The sequence below is a fragment of the Oncorhynchus masou genome, chromosome 29 (assembly GCF_036934945.1).
Source record: "Oncorhynchus masou masou isolate Uvic2021 chromosome 29, UVic_Omas_1.1, whole genome shotgun sequence".
NCBI classification, from domain to species: Eukaryota; Metazoa; Chordata; class Actinopteri; order Salmoniformes; family Salmonidae; genus Oncorhynchus; species Oncorhynchus masou.
The window spans coordinates 8,590,665-8,616,371 of NC_088240.1; the positions used below are offsets into that span (position 1 = coordinate 8,590,665).

Sequence of the window (25,707 nt, forward strand, 5' to 3'; positions counted from 1 at the left end):
GTGTACCGTAGCTGTGGAGATGCCATGGGTACCGTGTGTAGTAGCTGTGGAGATGCCAGGGTACTGTAGCTGTGGAGATGCCATGGTGTAGTAGATGTGGAGATGCTGGGGTGTAGTAGCTGTGGAGATGCCAGGGTGTAGTAGCTGTGGAGATGACATGGTGTAGTAGTTGTGGAGATGCCAGGGTGACGTAGCTGTGGGGATGCCAGGGTGTAGTAGCTGTGGGGATGCCATGGTGTAGTAGCTGTGGAGATGCCATGGTGTAGTAGATGTGGAGAAGCGAGGGTGTAGTAGCTGTGGGGATGCCATGGTGTAGTAGCTGTGGAGATGCCATTGCATAGTAGATGTGGAGATGCCAGGGTGTAGTAGCTGTGGGGTTGCCATGGTATAGTAGTTGTGGAGATGCCAGGGTGTAGTAGATGTGGAGATGCCAGGGTGTAGTAGCTGTGGGGATGCCATGGTGTATTAGTTGTGGAGATGCCAGGGTGACATAGCTGTGGGGATGCCAGGGTAAAGTAGCTGTGGAGATGCCAGGATAAAGTAGCTATGGAGATGTCATGGTGTAGTAGCTTTGGAGATGCCAGGGTGACGTAGCTGTGGAGATGTCATGGTGTAGTAGCTGTGGAGATGCCAGGGTGATGTAGCTGTGGAGATGCCAGGGTGACGTAGCTGTGGAGATGTCAGGGTGTAGGAGCTGTGGAGATGCCAGGGTGTAGTAGCTGTGGAGATGCCAGGGTGACGTAGCTGTGGAGATGTCAGGGTGTAGGAGCTGTGGAGATGCCAGGGTGTAGTAGCTGTGGAAATGCCAGGGTGTAGTAGCTGTGGAGATGCCAGGGTGTAGTAGCTGTGGAGATGTCATGGTGTAGTAGCTTTGGAGATACCATGGTTTAGGAGCTGTGGAGATGCCATGGTGTAGGAGCTGTGGAGATGCCAGGGTGACGTAGCTGTGGAGATGCCAGGGTGACGTAGCTGTGGAGATGCCAGGGTAACGTAGCTGTGGAGATGCCAGGGTGACGTAGCTGTGGAGATGCCAGGGTAACGTAGCTGTGGAGATGCCAGGGTGTGGAGATGCCATGGTGTAGTAGCTGTGGAGATGACATGGTGTGTGGAGATGCCATGGTGTAGTAGCTGTGGAGATGCCAGGTGTACCGTAGCTGTGGAGATGCCATGGTGTAGTAGCTGTGGAGATGCCAGGGTGTAGTAGCTGTGGAGATGCCCATGTGTGGAGCTGTGGAGATGCCAGGGTGTAGTAGCTTTGGAGATGCCATGGTGTAGTAGCTGTGGAGATGCCATGGTGTAGTAGCTGTGGAGATGCCATGGTGTAGTAGCTGTGGAGATGCCAGGGTGTGGAGATGCCATGGTGTAGTAGCTGTGGAGATGCCAGGGTGTAGTAGCTGTGGAGATGCCAGGGTACCGTAGCTGTGGAGATGCCATGGTGTAGTAGATGTGGAGATGCCAGGGTGTAGTAGCTGTGGAGATGCCAGGGTACTGTAGCTGTGGAGATGCCATGGTGTAGTAGATGTGGAGATGCTGGGGTGTAGTAGCTGTGGAGATGCCAGGGTGTAGTAGCTGTGGAGATGCCAGGGTGTAGTAGCTGTGGAGATGCCATGATGCCATGGTAGCTGTGGGGATGCCAGCTGTGGGAGATGCCATGGTGTAGTAGATGTGGAGATGCCAGGGTGTAGGCTGTGGAGATAGTAGCTGTGGGGATGCCATGGTGTAGTAGCTGTGGAGATGCCATTGTGTAGTAGATGTGGAGATGCCATGGGTGTAGTAGCTGTGGAGATGCCATGGTGTAGTAGTAGTTGTGGAGATGCCAGGGTGTAGTAGCTGTGGGGATGCCAGGGTGTAGTAGCTGTGGATGATGCCATGGTGTAGTAGGTATGTGGAGATGCCAGGGTGTAGTAGCTGTGGGGATGCCAGGGTAAGCTGTAGCTGTGGAGATGCCAGGTGTAAAGTAGCTGTGGAGATGTCATGGTGTAGTAGCTTTGGAGATGCCAGGTGACATAGCTGTGGAGATGTCATGGTGTAGTAGCTGTGGAGATGCCAGGGTAGCTGTGGAGATGCTGTGGAGATGCCAGGATAAAGGGTGATGATGCCAGGGTGACGTAGCTGGAGATGTCATGGTGTAGTAGCTGTGGAGATGCCAGGGTGACGTAGCTGTGGAGATGTCAGGGTGTAGGAGCTGTGGAGATGCCAGGGTGTAGTAGCTGTGGAGATGCCAGGGTGTAGTAGCTGTGGAGATGCCAGGGTGTAGTAGCTGTGGAGATGTCATGGTGTAGTAGCTGGTTTAGGAGAGATGCCATGGTGTAGGAGCTGTGGAGATGCCAGGGTGAGTAGCTGTGGAGATGCCAGGGTGACGTGCTGAGATGCCAGGGTAACGTGCTGTGGAGATGCCAGGGTAACGTAGCTAGATGCCAGGGTGACTGTGGAGATGCCATGGTGTAGTAGCTGTGCCAGTAGCTGTGGAGATGCCAGGGATGCCAGGGTAACGTAGCTGTGGAGATGCCATGGTGCCAGGGTAGTAGCTGTGGAGATGCCAGGGTACCGTAGCTGTGGAGATGCCAGGGTGTAGTAGATGTGGAGATGCTGTGGAGATGTCATGGTGTAGTGGCTTTGGAGTAGGTGACATGTGGAGATGCCAGGGTGGGCTGTGGAGATGCCAGGGTAACGTAGCTGTGGAGATGCCAGGGTAACGGGATGCCAGGGTGACGTAGCTGTGGAGATGTCATGGTGTAGTAGCTGTGGAGATGCCATGGTGTAGTAGATGTCATGGTGTAGTAGCTTTGGAGATGGGTAGTAGCTGTGGGGATGCCATGGTGTAGTAGCTGTGGAGATGCCATTGTGTAGTAGATGTGGAGATGCCAGGGTGTAGTAGCTGTGGGGATGCCATGGTGTAGTAGATGTGGAGATGCCAGGGTGCCAGGGTAGTAGATGTGGAGATGCCAGGGTGTAGTAGATGCCAGGGTGAAGATGTCAGGTGTAGCTGTGGAGCTGTGGGGATGCCAGGGTGGTGGAGTAGTTGCTGTGGAGATGCCAGGGTGTGGGGATGCCAGTGGCGTAGCTGTGGAGATGCCAGGGTAAAGTTGCTGTGGGGATGCCAGGGTCGCGTAGCTGTGGAGATGCTGTGGGATGGTAGGGTGTAGTAGCTGTGGAGATGCCAGGGTAATGGTGGAGATGCGTGTAGCTGTGGAGATGCCAGGTAGCTGTGGAGATGCCAGGGTAGCTGTGGAGATGCCATGGTGTAAGCTGTAGATGCTGTGGAGATGACATGGTGTAAGATGTGGAGATGCTGTAGCTATGGAGATGCCATGGTGTAGTAGCTGTGGAGATGCCATGGTGTAGTAGCTGTGGAGATGCCATGGTGTAGGAGCTGTGGAGATGCCAGGGTGAGATGCCAGGGTAACTGTGGAGATGCCAGTATGATGTGGTGCGGTGGAGATGCCAGGGTGTAGCTGTTGAGATGCCATGGTGTGTGGAGATGTCAGATGGGTGTAGTAGCTGTTGAGCTGGTGGAGATGCCATGGGTGTAGCTGTAGATGACATGGTGGAAATGCCAGGGTGTAGTAGATGCTGTGGTAGATGCCAAGGTTTAGGAGCTGTTTAGGAGGGTAAAGTTGCTGTGGAGATGCCAGGGTAAAGTTGCTGTGGGGATGCCAGGGTAAAGTTGGGGATGCTGTGGAGATGCCATGGTGTAGTAAGATGGTTGCTGTGGGGATGCCAGGGTAACGTAGCTGTGGAGATGCCAGGTGTAGTAGCTGTGGAGATGCCAGGGTGGCCGTAGCTGTGGAGATGCCAGGGTGTAGTAGATGACTGTGGAGATGTGGAGATGGGGGTGTAGTAGCTGTGGAGATGCCATGGTGTAGTAGCTGTGGAGATGCCATGGTGTAGTAGCTGTGGAGATGCCATGGTGGAGATGCCATGGTGTGACCATGGTGTAGTGCTGTGGAGATGTTAGGGTGTAGTAGCCATGGTGTAGTAGATGTGCCATGAGTATGTGGAGATGCCATGGTGGTAGTAGCTGCGGAGATGCCATGGTGTAGTAGCTGTGGAGATGCCATGGTGTGAGCTGTAGATGACATGGTGGAGAGATGCCATGGTGTAGTAGCTGTGGAGATGCCATGGTGTAGTAGCTGTGGAGATGCCAGAGTAGTAGCTGTGGAGATGCCATGGTGTAGTAGCTGTGGAGATGCCATGGTGTAGTAGCTGATGGTGTAGTAGCTGTGCCATGGTGTATGTCAGATGCCATGGTGTAGTAGCTGTGGAGATGCCATGGTGTAGTGGGGATGCTGGTGGAGATGCCAGGGTGGGTGGAGATGCGTAGCTGTGGAGATGCCAGGTGTGGAGTAGCTGTGGGGAGATGCCAGGTAGCTGTAGCTGTGGAGATGCCATGGTGTTGTATGCCAGGGTGTAGTAGAGATGCCAGGGTAGTGCCATGGTGTAGTGTGGCTGTGGAGATGCCAGGGTGTAGTAGCTGTGGAGATGACATGGTGGAGATGCCAGGTGACTTGGAGCTGTGGAGATGCCAGGGTGTAGTAGCTGTGGAAATGCCAGGGTGTAGTAGCTGTGGAGATGCCAGGAGCTGTGGAGATGCCAGGGTAGCTGTGGAGATGCCTTTGGAGATGCCAGGGTGGCGTAGCTGTGGAGATGTCTGGTGGAGATGCCAGGGTGAGCTGATGCCAGCGTAGCTGTGGAGATGCCAGGGTGGCGTAGCTGTGGAGATGCCAGAGTGATGTAGCGTGGAGATGCTGTGGAGATGCCATGGTGGAGATGCCAGGGTAGCTGTGGAGATGCCAGGGTGGCGTAGCTGTGGAGATGCCAGAGTGATGTAGCTGTGGAGATGCCATGGAACCGTGACCATCATCATCAATCTTTTGTTCAGCTGTGGAGATGCCAGTAGAGTACTATACTGAGAGTACTGTAGCTGTAGGAGATGCTCAGTACTGTTGTGTCCTGTAGTGTACGTCTGTAGAGTAGAGTAGTGTAGTGTAATGTACTGTTCTGGAGATGCTGTTCAGTAGATAAGTGTGATGTGATGTACTGTGCTGTAGCTGTGGAGATGTCCTGTAGTGTGTAGTATACGTAGCTGTGGAGATGCCAGAGTGATGTTCCGCTGTGGAGATGCCATGGAACCGTGTTACCATCATCATCAATCTTTTGCCAGTTTTCAGGATTTCGCTGCCTTCCTTTACATTTACATTTACATTTTTACGGCGTACGTTTGGTCCGCTTTGACTGGGCTGAGCAACTGTACTTCCTCAGTGGTAGGGAGGCGAGCAGGCCAGAGGTTCGCAGTGCCCTTGTTTGGGTGTAGTGTCAGAGCCTGTACTGCTCCGTAGGCAGTGGTCTTGTACTGTCTCAGTGGAGTGGGGTGACTATAAGGTTGAACACCAGACGGGCTGCAGAGTTGTACTGTACTAATCCAGACTGACAAGTGCCTGGATTAGTTCCTGTAGGCAGTGTCGTACTCTGTGTTGTAGAGCATGAACCTAGTGTACTCTCACGCCAAGGTTCTTAGCGCTCTGGGAGGAGGACTTTGTCAGTGATAGATCTGGAACGGGCAGTCCTTCCCCGTGTCCTGCTAGTGGTGATCTGTCTCCACACTGATATGTCTGCCAGACATGCAGAGATGCGAGTGTCAGAAGGGGAAAGGAGAAGATGTGTGTCGTCTGCAATGATAGGAGAGACCATGTTTATGACAGAGCCAAGTGACTTGGTGTATAGCGAGAATAGGAGAGGGCCTAGAACAGAGCCCTAGTGGTGAGAGCTGTTCTTGGTATGTCAGTAGGATCCAAGCGTGGGCCGCGCCGGAGATGCCCAACTCGTGGAGAGGAGGATGATGGTTCACTGTGGTCTGAAGGATGAGAGCAGAGGAGAGAGAGTTAGCTTTAGCAGTGCGGAGCGCCTCCGTGATACAGAGAAGAGCAGTCTCAGTTGATGACTGTCTTGAAACCTGACTGATTTGGATCAAGAAGTTCATTCTGAGAGAGATAGCGGGAGAGCTGGCCAAGGACGGCACGTGAGTTTTGGAGACCTTAATTGTGACATCGGAGGGATGTAGTAGAAGGGGTGCAACTGTTTTTTCTTCTCGTTTTTGGTCTAGATGCCCCCAGTGCTTTTTGACCTTTTGCTTTCCCTTGATCCCCATTATTATTTGCACCTGTGCCTCGTTTACCCTGATTGTACTTAGTTTCTTCTTTGCTCTGTGTTTGTATGTGCACCCAGCCCTAGTATTCTGTATACTCTTGTATCCCAGTGGACGTTTAATTCTGTTTTTTGTTCTTGTTTATTTATTTTTGTGTTTTTATGCTTTACCTACCACCTTGTTTTACTGTTCTTGTTGTGTAGCTGTGGAGTTACATGTTTTCCTGAAGGACTTCACTTTTTACTTTATTAAATACACCGTCTCAAGTTTATCTTCTGGGTTCTGCTGACTATTCGTAGTTGTTAAGTGACTGTTAGTGTACTGTTATGTACTAGTTTACTGTTCTGTTGTGTACTGTACTGTAGTGTACTGTTCTTTACCATAGTGTACCGTACTATACTGTGGTGTACCATTTTGTAATGCAGTGTACCATTCTGTACTGTAGTGTACTGTCGTGTACTTTAGTGTACTCTACTGTAGTGTAGTGTACTGTTCTTTACCATAGTGTACTGTTGTGTACTGTACTATACTGCAGTGTACTGTAGTGTACCGTTCTGTACTGTTCTGTACTGTAGTGTACTGCAGTGTTCTGTACTGTAGTGTAGTGTACTGTAGTGTACTGTAGTGTAGTGTACTGTATTGTAGTGTACTTGAGTGTACTGTAGTGTAGTGTACTGTACTGTAGTGTATTGTAGTGCACTTTAGTGTACTGTAGTGTAGTGTACTGTTCTTTACCATCGTGTACTGTAGTGTATTGTAATGTAGTGTAGTGTATTTTAGTTTAATGTATTGTACTGTAATGTAGTGTAATGTACTGTAGTATAATGTAGGGTAGTGTACTGTACTGTTGTGTGGTGTAATGTACTGTGCTGTAGTGTAATGTAGTGTATTGTACTGTAATGTAGTGTACTGTTGTGTAGTGTACTGTATTGGGACTACAAAGCACAGTGTAACAAGTGAGGGCTGCTTCTTCATCTCGTATGATGTTTCTGTAGGAGGATGTATTTTCTTCTGCTCTCCTCTCCCAGCAGTGATGTTGAAGCAGTATAAATATGACAGCCTGCATCGACAAGATTCCCAGACCCACCCTGGCATTCTTACTTCCCTATCTCTTCATGCATAACACGATGCATTCTAATTTAGATCCAGTATGTACTCATAGTATATATATATGTACAGTATATATAAAAACCCTGCTGTAATACAGTAGAAAAGGTGTACACATCATTACCCTTGTGATTACATGTAGCTGCCATATAAGGGAAACATGTTATCATTATGATGCTTTGCATTGACATAGGCCCAGTAGGAAATAGTCTGGGGAACTATTGACACATGGGCTAGAGAGCTTGAACGGTGTGACGGCAGAGAGGTTACATAAGAGCAGTGCTCCAGAGGAGGACAGAGTGTATTGGATGCAGAGAGTCTGTCTGTACAAGGCACATCACTGAGGCTTGTTTGGCTCTAACCTACTGTCGTCTTGCTTTGACTCTAACCCAGCCATGCTTTGGCTCTAACCTAGCCTTGCTTTGACTCTAACCTAGCCTTGCTTTGACTCTAACCTAGGCTTGCTTTGACTCTAACCTAGCCTTGCTTTGGTGCTAACCTAGCCTTGCTTTGACTCTAACCTAGCCTTGCTTTGACTCCAACCTAGCCTTGCTTTGACTCCAACCTAGCCTTGCTTTGACTCTAACCTAGCCTTGCTTTGACTCTAACCTAGCCTTGCTTTGACTCTAACCTAGCCTTGCTTTGACTCTAACCTAGCCTTGCTTTGACTATAACCTAGCCTTGCTTTGGTGCTAACCTAGCCTTGCTTTGACTCTAACCTAGGCTTGCTTTGACTCTAACCTTGCTTTGACTCTAACCTAGCCTTACTTTGACTCTAACCTAGCTTTGACTCTAACTCTAACCTAGCCTTGCTTTGACTCTAACCTAGCCTTGCTTTGACTCTAACCTAGCCTTGCTTTGACTCTAACCTAGCCTTGCTTTGACTCTAACCTAGCCTTGCTTTGACTGTAAAAAATATTTGTCATTTCGTAGCAGATTAGGAGAATTTACGCAGCAGGTTAGGAAAATGTGGTTAAGGTTAGGAAAAGAGTTAGGGTTCGTTAAAATGCAAGATTTCTTTTTACTTTGGACGTTCAGTTGACAAAATCTGGATCCCCTTTAGGACCCCTTTTCCGCCTAGATTACATGGTTGCATTCAAGACAAGGCCATTTTTAATGATCTGTTGTCAGTCGAGTAGGCTACCATCATATTAAAAAAGATTCTGCTAATATCATATAACGTGTAGTAGAATTACATGAAATGTTTATCAAATGCAACATTTTTTTCCAGTATAAAGGAATGAAACATCTCTGATATAGTCTATAAGCCTATGCCACCATGCATTTATTAATAGCCTAAATTATCATTATCCAATCTACTCATCACATTAGGAATAGTAGGCTTACATTAATCTACAGATTATAAATATGCATTTTTATGGTGAAAAATAATTGCTTCCCCAAAACTTACCCGACACATGCTAATAATTAGACCAAAAGCTATCTAGCTAGATAATTTTGTGTACAGAGATGTTGTTAACACCTGGTTAGCTTAAAACCTCTTAGCGCACAAATACCGTTATCGGGATCAAAATCGACAACATCCGGTGACGCTGGAGCGCGCCAAATTCAAATGACAAAATTGTAATATTAAACATTCATGAACATACAAGTGTCCTAGCTTCTGGGCCTGAGTAACAGGCACTTTACTTTGGGCACGTCAGTCATCCGAATTTACAAACGCTGCCCCCGGCCCTTAAGAAGTTTTTAACAGCTAACCTAAACTCAAATTCAGTCAGACTTGACTTTCCAGTGATGAAATGATCATAGCAGACCCTTTACTGACAGCTTAGGTTCAGGCAAAAAGGTTTCTTTGCTTTTCTGACAGTTCTTGGGAAGGCAAGAACAAGATGTATGTCAGGAGAAGTACAGAATTATTATAAGGAGACGTATACTTGGAATACGGAGGAGGAATGAAGGGGAAAAGAGAGACATAGAAGGTCTAAGCGGGTGGATGAAGGTGAGCTTGAGTCGGTTAAAAATGGCAGAAAAAAGGGAGATGGTTTGTTAAAGAAGAGTGGTAGAAAGTGTAAGCAGAGTGAGCTGAAGACATGAGGATAAATAGAAGAGAATGAGGGTGAAGTATCGGAGATGGTTGGTGTGGTGAAGTTCTCGGAGCACGAGGCTTGCACCGAGGGTCAGGATAAAGATGAGTCTGTGACAGTTGGAGTGAAAAGCAGACCCTTGCCTTTTGGCTGATTCATTTGTGGTTTCAGGGTGGGTGAAAACCGAGTTTGGTGCTGTGGAATCGGTGAGGTTAACCAGAAGTGGTCTTGTTATATTTGTTTGTGTTAAACGAATGGGGGCAAGACATGTGAATGGTTTTGCTTTCAAGAAAAGGGTGCAATTGAAATGAGTGATTAATAGTGGCAAATGTAAAAGTTGACCAACTGAAGGGGAAGATTCCCGGTGTTTGTGATAATTGTCGTTTGGTGCGACACAGACAGGGTGGAATGAGTGGCGAAACAGAAGAGTCATTGTCTGTTCTTTTGAGTTTTGATGTTGAGTCTTTGCCCAACAAAGTGATGTTAGGATATATAAGTTACCCTGTATAAGTTTTGTGCCGAATACATTACGTTGTTACAGGCATCAAGCTTATGGGCATGTGGCAGCAGTGTGTAGGAGGGAGGTTCCTCGGTGTGAGAAGTGTGCAGAAGAGCATGAGACAAAGGAATGTGTAGAATTGGAGAAAGAAGCAGTATGTGTTAATTGTAGTGGTGCCCATGGGACTGGGGATCAGAAATGTCCCATGTGAGAGAGGCAGGTTGAGGCTTCCAGGGTTAGTGTAGTGCAGAAGAGGTCATATGCTGAAGCAGTGAAGAAAGTAGAGGAAGATGGGTCAAGGGGGATGGATTCTGAGAGGAGTGGTCTGAATAGTAGATCTGTATCAGTACAGAGATATCAACCAACAAGTGATATGTGTTTCACGAACATTGAATTTTTAGCATTTATAGCAATGGTTATCAACTGTACTGCAGCAATGGAACGTAAGTCGCAGAAAATGAAGGTGGTGGCAGCTGCAGAAAGTGGTTTGGGTCAGAAGACTTATAGGGTGTGTTGAGTGGTGGTGTCCCATCCTTTCAGGTTGTTGACCTGAGTCAGGACTAAATAGATTTAAATAGTGGAGTAGGGTGGTGTCCCATCCTTTCAGGTTGTTGACCTGAGCCAGGACTAAATAGATTTAAATAGTGGAGTAGGGTGGTGTCCCATCCTTTCAGGTTGTTGACCTGAGTCAGGACTAAATAGATTTAAATAGTGGAGTAGGGTGGTGTCCCATCCTTTCAGGTTGTTGACCTGAGTCAGGACTAAATAGATTTAAATAGTGGAGTAGGGTGGTGTCCCATCCTTTCAGGTTGTTGACCTGAGTCAGGACTAAATAGATTTAAATAGTGGAGTAGGGTGGTGTCCCATCCTTTCAGGTTGTTGACCTGAGTCAGGACTAAATAGATTTAAATAGTGGAGTAGGGTGGTGTCCCAGCCTTTCAGGTTGTTGACCTGAGTCAGGACTAAATAGATTTAAATAGTGGAGTAGGGTGGTGTCCCATCCTTTCAGGTTGTTGACCTGAGTCAGGACTAAATAGATTTAAATAGTGGAGTAGGGTGGTGTCCCAGCCTTTCAGGTTGTTGACCTGAGTCAGGACTAAATAGATTTAAATAGTGGAGTAGGGTGGTGTCCCATCCTTTCAGGTTGTTGACCTGAGGTAGGGGCTAAATAGATTTAAATAGTGGAGTAGGGTGGTGTCCCATCAGGTTGTTGACTGAGTTCAGGTTGTTGACCTGAGTCAGGACTAAATAGATTTAAATAGTGGAGTAGGGTGGTGTCCCATCCTTTCAGGTTGTTGACCTGAGTCAGGACTAAATAGATTTAAATAGTGGAGTAGGGTGGTGTCCCATCCTTTCAGGTTGTTGACCTGAGTCAGGACTAAATAGATTTAAATAGTGGAGTAGGGTGGTGTCCCAGCCTTTCAGGTTGTTGACCTGAGTCAGGACTAAATAGATTTAAATAGTGGAGTAGGGTGGTGTCCCATCCTTTCAGGTTGTTGACCTGAGTCAGGACTAAATAGATTTAAATAGTGGAGTATCCTCAGGTTGTGGTGTCCCATCCTTTCAGGTTGTTGACCTGAGTCAGGACTAAATAGATTTAAATAGTGGAGTAGGGTGGTGTCCCATCCTTTCAGGTTGTTGACCTGAGTCAGGACTAAATAGATTTAAATAGTGGAGTAGGGTGGTGTCCCATCCTTTCAGGTTGTTGACCTTTAAATAGATTTAAATAGTGGAGTAGGGTGGTGTCATCCTTTCAGGTTGTTGACCTGAGTCAGGACTAAATAGATTTAAATAGTGGAGTAGGGTGGTGTCCCATCCTTTCAGGTTGTTGACCTGAGTCAGGACTAAATAGATTTAAATAGTGGAGTAGGGTGGTGTCCCATCCTTTCAGGTTGTTGACCTGAGTCAGGACTAAATAGATTTAAATAGTGGAGTAGGGTGGTGTCCCATCCTTTCAGGTTGTTGACCTGAGTCAGGACTAAATAGATTTAAATAGTGGAGTAGGGTGGTGTCCCATCCTTTCAGGTTGTTGACCTGAGTCAGGACTAAATAGATTTAAATAGTGGAGTAGGGTGGTGTCCCATCCTTTCAGGTTGTTGACCTGAGTCAGGACTAAATAGATTTAAATAGTGGAGTAGGGTGGTCCCATCCTTTCAGTCCTGAGTCATCTAAATAGATTTAAATAGTGGAGTAGGGTGGTGTCCCAGGTTGTTGACCTGAGTCAGGACTAAATAGATTTAAATAGTGGAGTAGGGTGGTGTCCCAGGACTAAATAGATTTAAATAGTGGAGTAGGGTGGTGTCCTTTCAGGTTGTTGACCTGAGTCAGGACTAAATAGATTTAAATAGTGGAGTAGGGTGGTGTCCCATCCTTTCAGGTTGTTGACCTGAGTCAGGACTAAATAGATTTAAATAGTGGAGTAGGGTGGTGTCCCATCCTTTCAGGTTGTTGACCTGAGTAAATAGATTTAAATAGTGGAGTAGGGTGGTGTCCCATCCTTTCAGGTTGTTGAGGTTGACCTGAGTCAGGACTAAATAGATTTAAATAGTGGAGTAGGGTGGTGTCCCATCCTTTCAGGTTGTTGACCTGAGTCAGGACTAAATAGATTTAAATAGTGGAGTAGGGTGGTGTCCCATCCTTTCAGGTTGTTGACCTGAGTCAGGACTAAATAGATTTAAATAGTGGAGTAGGGTGGTGTCCCATCCTTTCAGGTTGTTGACCTGAGTCAGGACTAAATAGATTTAAATAGTGGAGTAGGGTGGTGTCCCATCCTTTCAGGTTGTTGACCTGAGTCAGGACTAAATAGATTTAAATAGTGGAGTAGGGTGGTGTCCCATCCTTTCAGGTTGTTGACCTGAGTCAGGACTAAATAGATTTAAATAGTGGAGTAGGGTGGTGTCCCATCCTTTCAGGTTGTTGACCTGAGTCAGGACTAAATAGATTTAAATAGTGGAGTAGGGTGGTGTCCCATCCTTTCAGGTTGTTGACCTGAGTCAGGACTAAATAGATTTAAATAGTGGAGTAGGGTGGTGTCCCATCCTTTTCAGGTTGTTGACCTGAGTCAGGACTAAATAGATTTAAATAGTGGAGTAGGGTGGTGTCCCATCCTTTCAGGTTGTTGACCTGAGTCAGGACTAAATAGATTTAAATAGTGGAGTAGGGTGGTGTCCCATCCTTTCAGGTTGTTGACCTGAGTCAGGACTAAATAGATTTAAATAGTGGAGTAGGGTGGTGTCCCATCCTTTCAGGTTGTTGACCTGAGTCAGGACTAAATAGATTTAAATAGTGGAGTAGGGGTGTCCCATCCTTTCAGGTTGTTGACCCAGGACTCCTTTCAGGTTGTTGACCTGAGTCTAAATAGGACTAAATAGATTTAAATAGTGGAGTAGGGTGGTGTCCCATCCTTTCAGGTTGTTGACCTGAGTCAGGACTAAATAGATTTAAATAGTGGAGTAGGGTGGTGTCCCATCCTTTCAGGTTGTTGACCTGAGGTAGGACTAAATAGATTTAAATAGTGGAGTAGGGTGGTGTCCCATCCTTTCAGGTTGTTGACCTGAGTCAGGACTAAATAGATTTAAATAGTGGAGTAGGGTGGTGTCCCATCCTTTCAGGTTGTTGACCTGAGTCAGGACTAAATAGATTTAAATAGTGGAGTAGGGTGGTGTCCCATCCTTTCAGGTTGTTGACCTGAGTCAGGACTAAATAGATTTAAATAGTGGAGTAGGGTGGTGTCCCATCCTTTCAGGTTGTTGACCTGAGTCAGGACTAAATAGATTTAAATAGTGGAGTAGGGTGGTGTCCCATCCTTTCAGGTTGTTGAGTCAGGACTGATTTAAATAGTGGAGTAGGGTGGTGTCCCAGCCTTTCAGGTTGTTGACCTGAATCAGGACTAAATAGATTTAAATAGTGGAGTAGGGTGGTGTTCTTTTTTATTATTATTATTTATTTATTGTAGGTGTAGCCGATGTGAAATGGCTAGCTAGTTAGCGGTGGTGCTCGGTAGTGGCATTTCAATTGGTGACGTCACTTGCTCTGAGACCTTGAAGTAGTGGTTCCCCTTGCCCCTCAAGGGCCGCGGCTTTTGTGGAGCGATGGGTAACGATTCTTCGAGGATGACTGTTGATGTGTGCAGAGCGTCCCTGGTTCGCGCCCAGGTCGGGGAGAGGGGACGGACGTAAAGTCTATACTGTTACATTGGTGCCGTGACCCAGATCACTAGTTGCTTTGGAAAGAGGAGGAGGTCAAAAGGGGGGTGAGTGTAGCCGGTGTGAAATGGCTAACTAGTTAGCGGTGGTGCGTGCTAGTGGCGTTTCAATCGGTGACGTCACTTGCTCTGAGACCTTGAAGTAGTGGTTCCCCTTGCCCTGCAAGGGCCGTGGCTTTTGTGGAGCGATGGGTAATGATGCATCGAGGGTGACTGTTGACATGTGCAGAGCGTCTCTGGTTCCTGCCCAGGGCGGCGTTCGTGGGGACGGAGGTAAAGTCTATACTGTTACATAGGCGTAGTGTTAGATGGCAGGGTAGTTGGTTATTTATTTATTTTTTCAGCCTAGTTGTACTCCAGTCTAGAAAGTGGCGGTAATGCAACATTTATTGGATGCCAACCGCCATTAAACCTCATCAAAGAAGAAGAAGTGCTGAAACTCACACTACAAATTCAAAGTCAATTTGTCTCAGTGGCACGGTGAATTTGAATGTAATTCGAATACAATATGTTACAATCGTAACCTAAAGCAAGCAAAACAACCATATAACATGCTTCACAATGTAGTTGAAATGTCAGAAGACATCTGAGTGTCTGTTGCCATAGGCCTCCATGTAAATGTTGAGAAAGACCCTAGCTGCAACCTCCCTGCTCTCGCTCAGTGCCTTGAAAGATTAATTGTGGGTATTCAGTGGCGAGTGGAACATGTGTCAGAAATGACTGTGAATTACACACTGGCTCCTCAGCCAACCCATGAGCCTAATTACCCAGCACAGTGGGCACCATGGAGAGAGCTGCTACTGCTGCTGCTGCTACTGCCTTGGATGCTACAATCCTGCTCCTGGAGAGGGGAATTGGAGACGGGAAAGCTGGAGGAAAATACAGAAAGATGCAAAGCTACAAAACAGCACACAAACTGTTTTCTTAACTGCTTACATGGTATAAAAAATGTACTTGTCAATGTAAAGGCTGCTATCATTTGCGCACTGGACATGATCTACAAATGCACGTATTCAACAGTGGTGGAAAAAGTACACACATTTCACACTTGAGTAAAAGTGAAGATACTTGAATAAAATTTACCTGAGTAAAAGTCCAAAATAGTTTGGTTTAAAATATACTTAACTATCAAAAGTAAAACAAAAGTATAAATCATTTCAAATTCCTTATATTAAGCAAACAAGATGGCACCATTTCGCCAGTGGCACACTCCAACATTCAGACATTATTTACAAACGAAGCCTGTGTGTTTCACCAGATCAGAGGCAGTCCACCAGATCAGAGGCAGTCCACCAGATCAGAGGCAGTCGGGATGACCAGGGATGTTCTGTTGAAACGTGTGTGAATTGGACCATTTTCCTGTCCTGCTAAGTATTCAAAATGTAGCGAGTACTTTTGGGTGTCAAGGTAAATGTATTGAGTAAAAAGTACAATATTTTCTTAAAGAATGTTGTAAAAATATTCAAAAATATAAATAGTAAAGTAAAAGACAGATACCCCCCGAAATTACTTAATAACTGTACTTTAAAGTATTTTTTGTTAAGTACTTTACACCACTGGTATTCAACACAGTTAGTATGGTAGTCCAATTAAATAGCAGTGCATTTACATAGATTAGGGAATATCAACTAATTCAATTCAACGTTGACTAGTTAAAATGGGGAAATCAGGGTTTGAGGTAGATTGAGTAACAGTCAGTGAGTGACAGGTTGGCCAACCACAGTGGTGCCACAGGTTAGACATGATCCCAATCTCTGTTTGAACCTCAGGACCTTTTACTGACCCCTCTCTGGCACTTCACTAACCATTCCCATAATGCACCACCACACACAGGCCAATTGTCTCATAGGCTAATGGCCACAGTGTCTATTTCGGGATTCCAGTGTGCCTGAATAATCACGTGCATGTAAGACGTTGCCATATACTGTTTTAATGCTGAATCTTGAAAGGCATCGAGTACATTTTCTGTGTCAGTATGTGTGTGGGTTTTGTTTGAGATTTTCTTATTAAGAGTGGCAGTGAGCGTTGGCTGCAGGAAGATACAATGGCAGCTTGATCGTCATCGCCCACGTGTTCTATTTCGAGGCATGGCAGTAGTTTGTAATTTCAGACTAAATGCTGCTTTTCAGCGTTGAACGTTTAAGGATCTTAATAGACTGGTTCATATCGAAGAGACATTTAATGCTGTACTCCTACTGTATTTTTTTTAGATTTATAGAATAATCTGGCCAAAGTTACAGCAGTATTTCATAGAATGGAATCTTGGTGCATGTAGATTTTTACATACATTGTTACATAGATTTTGAACCCATTTTTGGCCCATTTTCATTTTGGATATTCTGAATCACATATCTGTTTTAAATAGGAAATGTATGGTAAAAAAAACAAACAGATTTGTGTCTTTCAGCTGGTGTGTCAGTCTTTTAGTCACATTATTAGGGTTGAAAAGCTCTTGGAAATTTACCAAAGTTACAGGAATATTCAGTAATTTTGGTCATGAACAGAAAATCTAGGGCAATCTATCGTACCTTTGGTAATTTATACATTCTTAGAAAAAAGGGTTCCAAAATGGTTCTTTGGCTGACCCCATTGTAGAACCCTTTTTGGTTCTAGGTACAACCCTTTTTGGTTCCATATAGAGGACTCTGTGGAAAGGGTTCTTCAAAGAACCCAAAAGGGTTCTACCTGGAACCAAAAAGGGTTCTTCAAAGGGTTCTCCTATGAGGACAGCTGAAGAACCCTTTTAGGTTCTAGATAGCATGTTTTTTTCTAAGAGTGTACTTGAATAGCTTAAAAAAATATTCATGTAAATCAAATCAAATTTTATTTGTCACATACACATGGTTAGCAGATGTTAATGCGAGTGTAGCGAAATGCTTGTGCTTCTAGTTCCGACAATGCGGTAATAACCAACAAGTAATCTAACTAACAATTCCAAAACTACTGTCTTATACACAAGTGTAAGGGGATAAAGAATATGTACATAAAGATATATGAATGAGTGATGGTACAGAGCAGCATAGGCAAGATACAGCAGATGGTATTGAGTACAGTATATACAGTGCCTTGCGAAAGTATTCGGCCCCTTTGAACTTTGCGACCTTTTGCCACATTTCAGGCTTCAAACATAAAGATATAAAACTGTATTTTTTTGTGAACAATCAACAACAAGTGGGACACAATCATGAAGTGGAACAACATTTATTGGATATTTCAAACTTTTTTAACAAATCAAAAACTGAAAAATTGGGCGTGCAAAATTATTCAGCCCCCTTAAGTTAATACTTTGTAGCGCCACCTTTTGCTGCGATTACAGCTGTAAGTCGCTTGGGGTATGTCTCTATCAGTTTTGCACATCGAGAGACTGAAATGTTTTCCCATTCCTCCTTGCAAAACAGCTCGAGCTCAGTGAGGTTGGATGGAGAGCATTTGTGAACAGCAGTTTTCAGTTCTTTCCACAGATTCTCGATTGGATTCAGGTCTGGACTTTGACTTGGCCATTCTAACACCTGGATATGTTTATTTTTGAACCTTCCATTGTAGATTTTGCTTTATGTTTTGGATCATTGTCTTGTTGGAAGACAAATCTCCGTCCCAGTCTCAGGTCTTTTGCAGACTCCATCAGGTTTTCTTCCAGAATGGTCCTGTATTTGGCTCCATTCATCTTCCCATCAATTTTAACCATCTTCCCTGTCCCTGCTGAAGAAAAGCAGGCCCAAACCATGATGCTGCCACCACCATGTTTGACAGTGGGGATGATGTGTTCAGGGTGATGAGCTGTGTTGCTTTTACGCCAAACATAACGTTTTGCATTGTTGCCAAAAAGTTCAATTTTGGTGTCATCTGAACAGAGCACCTTCTTCCACATGTTTGGTGTGTCTCCCAGGTGGCTTGTGGCAAACTTTAAACAACACTTTTTATGGATATCTTTAAGAAATGGCTTTCTTCTTGCCACTTCCATAAAGGCCAGATTTGTGCAATATACGACTGATTGTTGTCCTATGGACAGAGTCTCCCACCTCAGCTGTAGATCTCTGCAGTTCATCCAGAGTGATCATGGGCCTCTTGGCTGCATCTCTGATCAGTCTTCTCCTTGTATGAGCTGAAAGTTTAGAGGGACAGCCAGGTCTTGGTAGATTTGCAGTGGTCTGATACTCCTTCCATTTCAATATTATCGCTTGCACAGTGCTCCTTGGGATGTTTAAAGCTTGGGAAATATTTTTGTATCCAAATCCAGCTTTAAACTTCTTCACAACTGTATCTCGGACCTGCCTGGTGTGTTCCTTGTTCTTCATGATGCTCTCTGCGCTTTTAACGGACCTCTGAGACTATCACAGTGCAGGTGCATTTATACGGAGACTTGATTACACACAGGTAGATTGTATTTATCATCATTAGTCATTTAGGTCAACATTGGATCATTCAGAGATCCTCACTGAACTTCTGGAGAGAGTTTGCTGCACTGAAAGTAAAGGGGCTGAATAATTTTGCACGCCCAATTTTTCAGTTTTTGATTTGTTAAAAAAGTTTGAAATATCCAATAAATGTCGTTCCACTTCATGATTGTGTCCCACTTGTTGTTGATTCTTCACAAAAAAATACAGTTTTATATCTTTATGTTTGAAGCCTGAAATGTGGCAAAAGGTCGCAAAGTTCAAGGGGGCCGAATACTTTCGCAAGGCACTGTACATATGAGATGAGTATGTAAACAAAGTGGCATAGTTAAAGTGGCTAGTGATACATGTATGTTACGGTTTTCTGTAGGCGAAGGAGAGTCGGACAAAAATGCAGCGTGTAGATTGCGATCCATGTTTAATGAAAAAACGTAAAACACGAATCAATACAAATAAAGAACGTAACAAAAACCGAAACAGCCTATACTAGTGAAAAACTAACATAGAGACAGGAACAAGGACACTAAGGACAATCACCCACGAAACACACAAAGGATATGGCTACCTAAATATGGTTCCCAATCAGAGACAACGATAATCACCTGACTCTGATTGAGAACCGCCTCAGGCATCCAATGACTATGCTATACACCCCACACAACCCCAAGACGAAACACACCACAAATAAACCCATGTCACACCCTGGCCTGACCCAATAAATTAAGATAAACATCATAAATATAGAGCAGGGCGTGACAATGTATTACATAAGGATGCAGTAGATGATATAGAGTATATATAGTATTAATGTATTCTATCTGTGTCCATGTTGTCCATAAGTTTCTAGTAGCTAGACCATGTGGTTTAATAATGAATTAATTATTAAAGCATCTCATCAACAATGGAATTATTTTCAATTACCTCTGCAACTTCTCCAACTATTGACTTTTTTCGTAACTTCGACCAGTTTGACGCCAAAACACTGACAACAAATTAGTATTGACAGTAAAATGTATACAAGTTTGTAAAAACATTTTAAAGGACACTTGAATGCTGAAAACCTAATTTTTGAAACACCAATGATATTCACTAAACTGATGGATTATATTTAGGATAACGTTTTACAGCTTTGTCATTCAATATTTATTTGTTGTTGCTTAATTATTTCATATATTTTACCTGTGATAAAGCCACACATGAGATAATTACAGACCACTGTGATAATCTGACATCCTGAAAACGGCCAATAAACGTCTCGTGATAGATTACACAAAATCTTTGAAAGATACCAAAATTCTGGTAGTTTACTGGTAAACTTAGAAAGCTTCCGGTAATTTACTCCCCCGTCCCTTTTCAATCCTCGACTCTATAGTTGATTCATAGAAAAAGCATCTGGACACATCCACTCAGATGTACATTTCTTTAATGTAGCTGAGCTTTTTGGTCAGTGGATCTTCATCAGAGTGATACTATTCTTACCTGTTCTATGGTTGTCCTTCCCCTTTCTCCTCTCCCAGCCACGTGTCCCAAAGCAGCTCCTTGGAGGAGGTTCGTCTGGACGGGGACAAGTTTGTACCTCCGGCCCCCCGTAAGGTGGAGATGAAACGAGATCCAGTCCTGGGCTTTGGCTTTGTGGCAGGCAGTGAAAAACCAGTTGTGGTTCGGTCAGTCACACCAGGTAACACACCAGCCCACCTGTAAACCAATCAGCATTAATGGACCACATCTAACCAATAATGTCACATATAGCCATTAGCAACAGGAAGTAAGATTTAGTACTATTCAATGGTGACCAGATGACAAAAGATGGCGACCAATGGGTGATGATATCCAATGAAAGTCCATGTTCATGTTATATTAATTGACCATTCACATTAGGGTACTTCATAAATTCGCCAAACTTAAGCCTAAAGGCCAGAGTACAATGAATTCAGAAAACAAAGATGAATTACTTGCTAGAAAAGTTGTAATTGATACAACTGTGGTTCCCTGTGTCTTGGTAGGAGGTCCCTCTGAGGGCAGACTGACCCCCGGAGACGAGATCATCATGATCAACGATGAGCTGGTCAGCTCCGCCCCCAGGGAGAGGGTCATCGACCTCGTCAGGTGCAGGATCTCAACGTCTCTAATAGCCTGCTGAGTTTAGATAGGATTTATGTTTGTACTGTAGGCCAGTTCTTTCCTGGAACATTGTGACATCAAGCTGTGTGTGCCTTGCCTGTCTGAGTCATTTTCATCACTCGTGAGTCCTTAGCCGGGACAGTAGACAGTAAATGTCTAATATGAATGCATTAATGCCTGAAAAGAAACAAACTGGACATTCTACTTTTAGGATAATTCCCTCTGTATAGTTTAAATTGCCATAATAATGTGTAGGTGAAAGTAGTGTTTAGAGCATTTAGCCCACTGCTGCACCATGTGGGTCCAAATGTATAGCATTATTTCCATGCGTCTTATTAGATTGATGTGTTTGGCACAGCTGAGTGAGGTTTTTTTTCACCTTTATATAACCAAGCAAGTCAGTTAAGAACAAATTCTTATTTTCAATGACGGCCTAGGAACAGTGGGTTAACTGCCTGTTCAGGGGCAGAATGACAGATTTGTACCTTGTCAGCTTGAACTTGCAACCTTCTGGTTACTAGTCCAACGCTCTAACCACTACCGCCCCAGTGAGTGAGTGAGTGAGTGAGTGAGTGAGTGAGTGAGTGAGTGAGTGAGTGAGTGAGTGAGTGAGTGAGTGAGTGAGTGAGTGAGTGAGTGAGTGAGTGAGTGAGTGAGTGAGTGAGTGAGTGAGTGAGTGAGCGAGCGAGTGAGCGAGTGAGTGGCTGAACGGCCAGTCCTCTCATGACCTACATGTTGTGGAGTGTACAGCAGATTAGTGCAGTGAAAAATGAGACTAAGGAGTCGTCCATCACTGCTCCCCTGGCCTTGCAGTGTGTTGTGATCTCTCTCAGCAGTAAACTACTGTACCAATACAGGATTAACGGCCAGGCATGAGGCATCGTTAGAACAGATTGCTGTAACACTTTATTTGGATACCGTCTCGAGATACTCTACAGACTATCAACAAACTATCTAGTAACCCTAAACACCTACCCTAACCCTACACACTATCAGTTACATATCAACAAACTATCTAGTAACCCTAAACACTTACTCTAACCCTACACACTATCAGTTAGATATCAACAAACTATCTAGTAACCCTAAACACTTACCCTAACCCTACACACTATCAGTTACAAATCAACAAACTATCTAGTAACCCTAAACACCTACCCTAACCCTGCACACTAACAGTTACATATCAACAAACTATCTAGTAACCCTAAACACTTACCCTAACCCTACACACTATCAGTTAGATATCAACAAACTATCTAGTAACCCTAAACACTTACCCTAACCCTACACACTATCAGTTACATATCAACAAACTATCTAGTAACCCTAAACACTTACCCTAACCCTACACACTATCAGTTAGATATCAACAAACTATCTAGTAACCCTAAACACTTACCCTAACTCTACACACTATCAGTTACATATCAACAAACTATCTAGTAACCCTAAACACTTACCATAACCCTAAACTTAACCTTTACCCTAAACTTAACCCTTACCCTAACCCTAAACTTTACCCTAACCCTAAACTTAACCCTTACCCTAACCCTAAACTTAACCCTAACCCTAAACTTAACCCTTACCCCTAACCCTAAACCCCTAAACTTAACCTTAACTAACCTAAACCCTAAACTTAACCCTAACCCTAAACTTAACCCTTACCCCTAACCCTAAACTTAACCCTTACCCTAACCCTAAACTTAACCTTTACCCTAAACTTAACCCTTACCCCTAACCCTAAACTTAACCTTTACCCTAAACTTAACCCTAACCCTAACCCTAAACTTAACCATTATCCCTAACCCTAAACCTAACCCTACCCTAAACTTAACCCTAACCCTAAACTAACCCTTACCCTAAACTTAAACCCTAAACTTAACCCTTACCCTAACCCTAACCCCCTAAACCCTAAACTTAACCCTTACCCCTAAACCCTTAAACTTAAACCCTAACCCTAAACTAACCCTTACCCCTAACCCTAAACTTAACCCTTAAACCCTAAACCTAACCCTTACCCCTAACCCTAAACCTAACCCTAAACTTAACCCTACCCCTAACCCTAAACTAACCCTTACCCCTAACCCTAAACTTAACCCTTACCCCTAACCCTAAACTTAACCCTTACCCCTAACCCTAAACTTAACCCTTACCCCTAACCCTAAACCTAACCCTTACCCCTAACCCTAAACTTAACCCTTACCCCTAACCCTAAACTTAACCCTAACCCTAAACCCCTAACCCTAAACCTTAACCCTAAACCTAACCCCCTAACCCTAAACTTAACCCTTACTTACCTAACCTAACCCTAAACTTAACCCCCTAAACTTAACCCTTAAACCCTAAACTAACCCTTACCCCTAACCCTAAACTTAACCCTTACCCCTAACCCTAAACCTAACCCTTACCCCTAACCCTAAACTTAACCCTTACCCCTAACCCTAAACTTAACCCTTACCCCTAACCCTAAACTTAAACCCTAAACTTAACCCTTACCCCTAACCCTAAACTTAACCCTTACCCCTAACCCTAAACCTAACCCTTACCCCTAACCCTAACCCTTACCCTAACCCTAAACCTAACCCTTACCCCTAACCCTAAACTTAACCCTTACTTAAACCCTTACCCCTAACCCTAAACTTAACCCTTAACCCTTACCCCTAACCCTAAACCTAACCCCCCTAACCCTAAATTTAACCCTTACCCTACCCTAAACCTAACCCCTTAAACCCTAAACTTAACCCTTACCCTAACCCTAAACCTAACCCTTACCCCTAACCCTAAACCCTAACCCCTAACCCTAAACTTAACCCTTACCCCTAACCCTAAACTTAACCCTTACCCCTAAACTTAACCCTTACCCCTAACCCTAAACCTAACCCTTACCCCTAACCCTAAACTTAACCCTTACCCCTAACCCTAAACCTAACACTTACCCCTAACCCTAAATTTAACCCTTACCCTAACCCTAAACCTAACCCTAAACCTAACTTACCCCCCTAAACGTAACCCCCCTAAACCTTAACCCCCCTAACCCTAAACCCTTACCTAACCCTTACCCCCTAACCCTAAACCCTTAACCCTTACCCCTAAACCTAACCTTACCCCTAAACTTAACCCTAAACCTAACCCTTAAAACCCCTTACCCCTAACCCTAACCCTAACCCCTTACCCCTAAAAACTTAACCCTTAAACCCTAAACCTAACCCTACCCCTAACCCTAAACCCTTACCCCCCTAAACTTAACCCTTACCCCTAACCCTAAACCCTTAAAACAACTTACCCCTAACCCTAAACCTTTAACCCTTACCCTAACCCTAAACCTAAACCCTAAACCTTACACCTAACCCTAAACTTAACCCTTACCCTAACCCTAAACCTAACCCTTACCCCTAACCCTAAACTTAACCCTTACCCCTAAACTTAACCCTTACCCCTAACCCTAAACCTAACCCTTACCCCTAAACGTAACCCTTACCCCTAACCCTAAACCTAACCCTTACCCCTAACCCTAAACCTAACCCTTACCCCTAAACTTAACCCTTACCCCTAACCCTAAACCTAACCCTTACCCCTAAACTTAACCCTTACCCCTAACCCTAAACTTAACCCTTACCCCTAACCCTAAACCTAACACTTACACCTAACCCCTAACCCTAAACTTAACCCTTACCCTAACCCTAAACCTAACCCTTACCCCTAACCCTAAACTTAACCCTTACCCCTAAACTTAACCCTTACCCCTAAACTAACCCTTACCACTAACCCTAAACTTAACCCTTACCCCTAACCCTAAACCCTAAACTTAACCCTAACCCTAAACCCCCTAAACCCTAAACCTAACCCTTACCCCTAACCCTAAACCTAACCCTTACCCCTAAACTTAACCCTTACCCCTAACCCTAAACCCCTTAACCCTAAACTAACCCCCCCTAACCCTAAACTTAACCCTTACCCCTAACCCTAAACCTAACCCTTACCCCTAACCCTAAACTTAACCCTTACCACTAACCCTAAACTTAACCCTTACCCCTAACCCTAAACCTAACCCTTACCCCTAAAAACCTAACACTAACCCTAAACTTAACCCCTAACCCTAAACCTAACCCTTACCCCCTAAACCCTAAACAACCCTTAACCCTAAACTTAACCCCTTACCCCTAACCCTAAACCTAACACTTAAACCCTAAACCTAACCCTTACCCCTAAACCCCTAAAACCCCCTAAACCCTAAACCTAACCCTTACCCCTAACCCTAAACTTAACCCTTTACCCCTAACCCTAAACCTAACCCCTAAAACTTAACCCTTTAAACCTAACCCTTACCCCTACCCCCTAAACCCCTAACCCTAAACTTAACCCTTACCCCTAACCCTAAACCTAACCCTAAACTAACCCCTAACCCTAAACCTAACCCTAAACCTAACCCCTAAACGTAACCCTTACCCCTAACCCTAAACCTAACCCTTACCCCTAACCCTAAACCTAACCCTTACCCCTAAAAACTTAACCCTTACCCCTAACCCTAAACCTAACCCTTACCCCTAACCCTAAACCTAACCCTTACCCCTAACCCTAAACTTAACCCTTACCCTAACCCTAAACCTAACCCTTACCCCTAACCCTAAACTTAACCCTTACCCCTAAACTTAACCCTTACCCCTAAACCTAAACTTAACCCTTACCCCTAACCCTAAACTTAACCCTTACCCCTAACCCTAAACTTAACCCTTACCCCTAACCCTAAACTAACCCTTACCCCTAACCCTAAACCTAACCCTTACCCCTAAACGTAACCCTTACCCCTAACCCTAAACCTAACCCTTACCCCTAACCCTAAACTTAACCCTTACCCCTAAACTTAACCCTTACCCCTAAGCCTAACCCTTACCCCTAACCCTAAACTTAACCCTTACCCCTAACCCTAAACTTAACGCTTACCCCTAACCCTAAACTTAACCCTAACCCTAAACCTAAACCACTAATTTGAAGGGGTGTCCAGATATTTTTGTATGTATAGTGTAGTTTGTTGATAGTATGACCATCTGTAGAGAATCTCCTGATGGACTATCCAGACTATCCAAATAAAGTGTGACCCAGATGCTCATCTTGTTATTAACCCATCTTTGTGGGCTTATTTCTAACAGTCATAATCTGCCCACTGTAGGCAAAACAACGCATGACTCAGA

The 25,707-nt window shown here is 44.5% G+C and overlaps 1 protein-coding gene across 1 annotated transcript in view; it reads left to right on the forward strand.

The window, feature by feature from the left end:
* LOC135518951 (FERM and PDZ domain-containing protein 4-like) overlaps positions 1–25,707 on the forward strand; it is a 93,427-nt gene that overhangs the window by 52,418 nt on the left and 15,302 nt on the right. The window contains exons 3-4 of the mRNA XM_064943934.1: positions 19,912–20,072; positions 20,398–20,500. Coding sequence (XP_064800006.1) covers positions 19,912–20,072; positions 20,398–20,500 — 264 coding nt within the window. The remainder of the gene's footprint in view (positions 1–19,911; positions 20,073–20,397; positions 20,501–25,707) is intronic.